Raw genomic sequence first — 2,749 nt, 5'->3', positions numbered from 1 at the left:
GTCCGCAGAGCCCGCTCGCGAATCCAGCGCCGCTGGCGCGCGGAGCACGCTGGGACCCGGCGCCGCCCCACAGCGCCCCCCGCGGTTGGGAGGAGCAGGCGCAGCCGCGTCTGTCCTCGGGATGGTCTCCACCCAGGCCGCTGCCTGACGTCTGGATCCTGGACCCTCGGGGGACTCCATGGGAGGGGGATCCTCCTCGGAGAGGAGCTGGGAGCAGGGAGAGGTGGAGATGAGAAGGGACAGGGCTCCCCTTTAAAACCTCACCTTCAAAACCATACTCTGGCCACTAGAATCCCTCAGATTTTCATATCCAGCCCCTCATGATTGGTCCACAAAGCAATCAATCATAACCCACCTTTTACAACCAACCACAGTCAACATGTATATAACCATGATCCCTGGCCTACAGTCGCCAGAAGACCCTGAAGAGTTGTAACGCTGCACGACCCTGAAGACCCTGAAGAGCTGTGACACTGCATTGTCTCTGGACGACCCTGAAGAGTTGTAACACTGTGTTGTCTCTGTGCTGCCCACAATAAACCGGCAACCCTGAAGAGTTGTAACACTGCCGTGTCCATGTTGTAACACTGCCTCTCTCACTCCTTCCCTCAGGAAACCTGTTCGACTGTTCCCGGGGTCCGGACTACTGGAGAGAGAGAAAGTAAGAAAGCGCATGACTAGGTTTGAGAGTCAAACCATAGCTGGCCACGTGGGAGTCCAGAGCCTCAACTACCAGGCCAAGTATGGTGGTCTTAAATCTTCTAAAAATTTCAGCCTTTCGGGCTGGCAGGTGGCATGGTGGTTAAGGTGCTGGACTCCCACAAGACCGACTGAGATTCAAGTCCTGGATCTAAAGGCTTGCTTTCTCACTTTCCCTCTCTTTGCTACTCTGTCTCCCTCTGGTCAAATAAAAAATAATAGTGATGATTAATAACATTTAATAAAATAATTCCTTTAAAAACTTTTTGCAGGCAATGAGGCCAGCAGGTGGTGTGGTGTGGTTGAGGGCACTGGACTCCCACATGGCCAACTATGCTTTGTGTCCCAGACCTGGCAGCTTGCTCTCTCACTTTCTCTCTCTCTCTGTCCCTCTCTGGACAATTAAAATGAAATAAATGAATAAATAGTTCAATAAAGTAATTCTTAAAAATTAAAAAAAAATTCCAGGCATCATTTTCTTCAAACAGCACACTAAACTTGTCAGTGAAATTGCTTAATGAAGGATCAGCAGGTGGAGTGGTGGTTAGGTTGCTGGACACTCCCACATCGCCAACTGTGGTTTAAGTCCCGGACCTGGTGACTTTCTTCCTCATTTTCCCTCTCTCTCTCTCTGTATGTCTCTCTCTGGTCAAATTAAAATAAATAAATAAAATTTAAAAAGTGTTTAATAAAATGCCATCATAGTCCAACAAATCTGTCAGAGAACCTCTAACAGTTGACAAGGTTGAGAAATTGCTGTTCTTACCTTATAAGGTTAAACTTTAATTTTGTTTTTTAAAGAGGTTTTTGCTATAGGAGGGCGCAAGACAGAGATATTGAACGCAAGAAATCACCCCCAGGGGAAATGGCTACACTGCAGTCCCTTCTCCTTTGTTCTCCTCTCTGCATTTTTGGGCACGTATGCACATGCACTTGGTGAGAGTTTTAAGCCACTGGGTCAGGGATTTGAACCACAGTTGACTATGCGGGACTCCAGCAACATAACCATTACGCCATCTGCTAGACCCAAACTTTAAAATGTTTAACTACTACGTTTTTAATAATAAAATGATAAAACCACACTGATTTCTTGTGCCCTACAAGTTCATTTCACTGCGATGATATTCTGATTCAGAGAATGGCAACTTTGACCATCAAACATTCCCTACTTGACTAAAATGTACATTAGAGTCGATCTCACACTGCATACTGCATGTGTAGCTACAACCTGCCACCATATGCTTAAGAGCAGGTGCCAACAGGATGCTCTCGCACTTCAGGATTTATGGATACTCTTACTGTTGCGGGTGTTCACTTGACTCTTGTTGAAATACAGGTTTGGGAGGACTTGGATTCATGCTGTTAGGAATGAAACTGCTGGAAAACCAGTATGTGGTTTTCTTCTCTTAATACACTACATTGACCTGAAACACACAACCTCCATTCCCTCTCTCCTGCCCAGCAGCACAGACCCAGCCAACCACAACCTCAAGCTTTGTCTCTGCTGATCCCAGGAATTCCACTTCCAGACCAAGCCCCAGAGAGGCAATAATCTGAGGGGTGAGAGAGACCAGGGTAATGCAGTCCTGTCTGTTTTTTTTTTTTTTTTTTTGAGAGGTTTTTGCTATAGGGCACATGTGCTTGCTACAAAGACAGAGAGACAGAAAATGAGAAATCAAATGACTTCCAGGGAGAGGGGGAGGAATGGCCATGCCGCAATCCCTTCTCCTCCATTCTCCCCCCTGGATCTTGGACACATATGCACACGCGCCCAGCATGAGTTTAAGCCAGTGGGTCCTGGACTCGAACCATGGTCGACTACATGGGAGTTCAGTGACATAGCCAATACGCCAACTGCTGGTCCCAAAAGTTGTTATACTGTATTGATTAGGGACTAATGACTTGGAAAAAAGCCTATATGCATTCAGTACAAACGCGAACTTTTTTTTTTTTAATATGGAACGCTTCACAAATTTGCATGTCATCCTTGCGCAGTGGCCATGCTAATCTTCTCTGTATTGTTCCAATTTTAGTATATGTGCTGCCGAAG

General features: G+C 46.4%; 1 protein-coding gene and 1 pseudogene across 1 annotated transcript in view; both read right to left on the bottom strand.

Annotated features, from left to right (window-relative positions):
* ZNF786 (zinc finger protein 786) overlaps positions 1-276 on the bottom strand; it is a 10,825-nt gene extending 10,549 nt beyond the window's left edge. The window contains exons 1-2 of the mRNA XM_027766535.1: positions 265-276; positions 150-207 (exon numbers count right to left, since the gene is read on the bottom strand). Coding sequence (XP_027622336.1) covers positions 150-207; positions 265-276 — 70 coding nt within the window. The remainder of the gene's footprint in view (positions 1-149; positions 208-264) is intronic.
* Positions 277-2,649: 2,373 nt separating this feature from the next.
* On the bottom strand, positions 2,650-2,749 carry LOC114005738 (uncharacterized; annotated as a pseudogene).

The sequence above is a fragment of the Tupaia chinensis genome, unplaced genomic scaffold (assembly GCF_000334495.1).
Source record: "Tupaia chinensis unplaced genomic scaffold, TupChi_1.0 Scaffold000010_1, whole genome shotgun sequence".
Taxonomy (NCBI): domain Eukaryota; kingdom Metazoa; phylum Chordata; class Mammalia; order Scandentia; family Tupaiidae; genus Tupaia; species Tupaia belangeri.
Note: the sequence above shows the minus strand (reverse complement) of the source record. Positions and strands in the feature narration are given on the sequence as shown.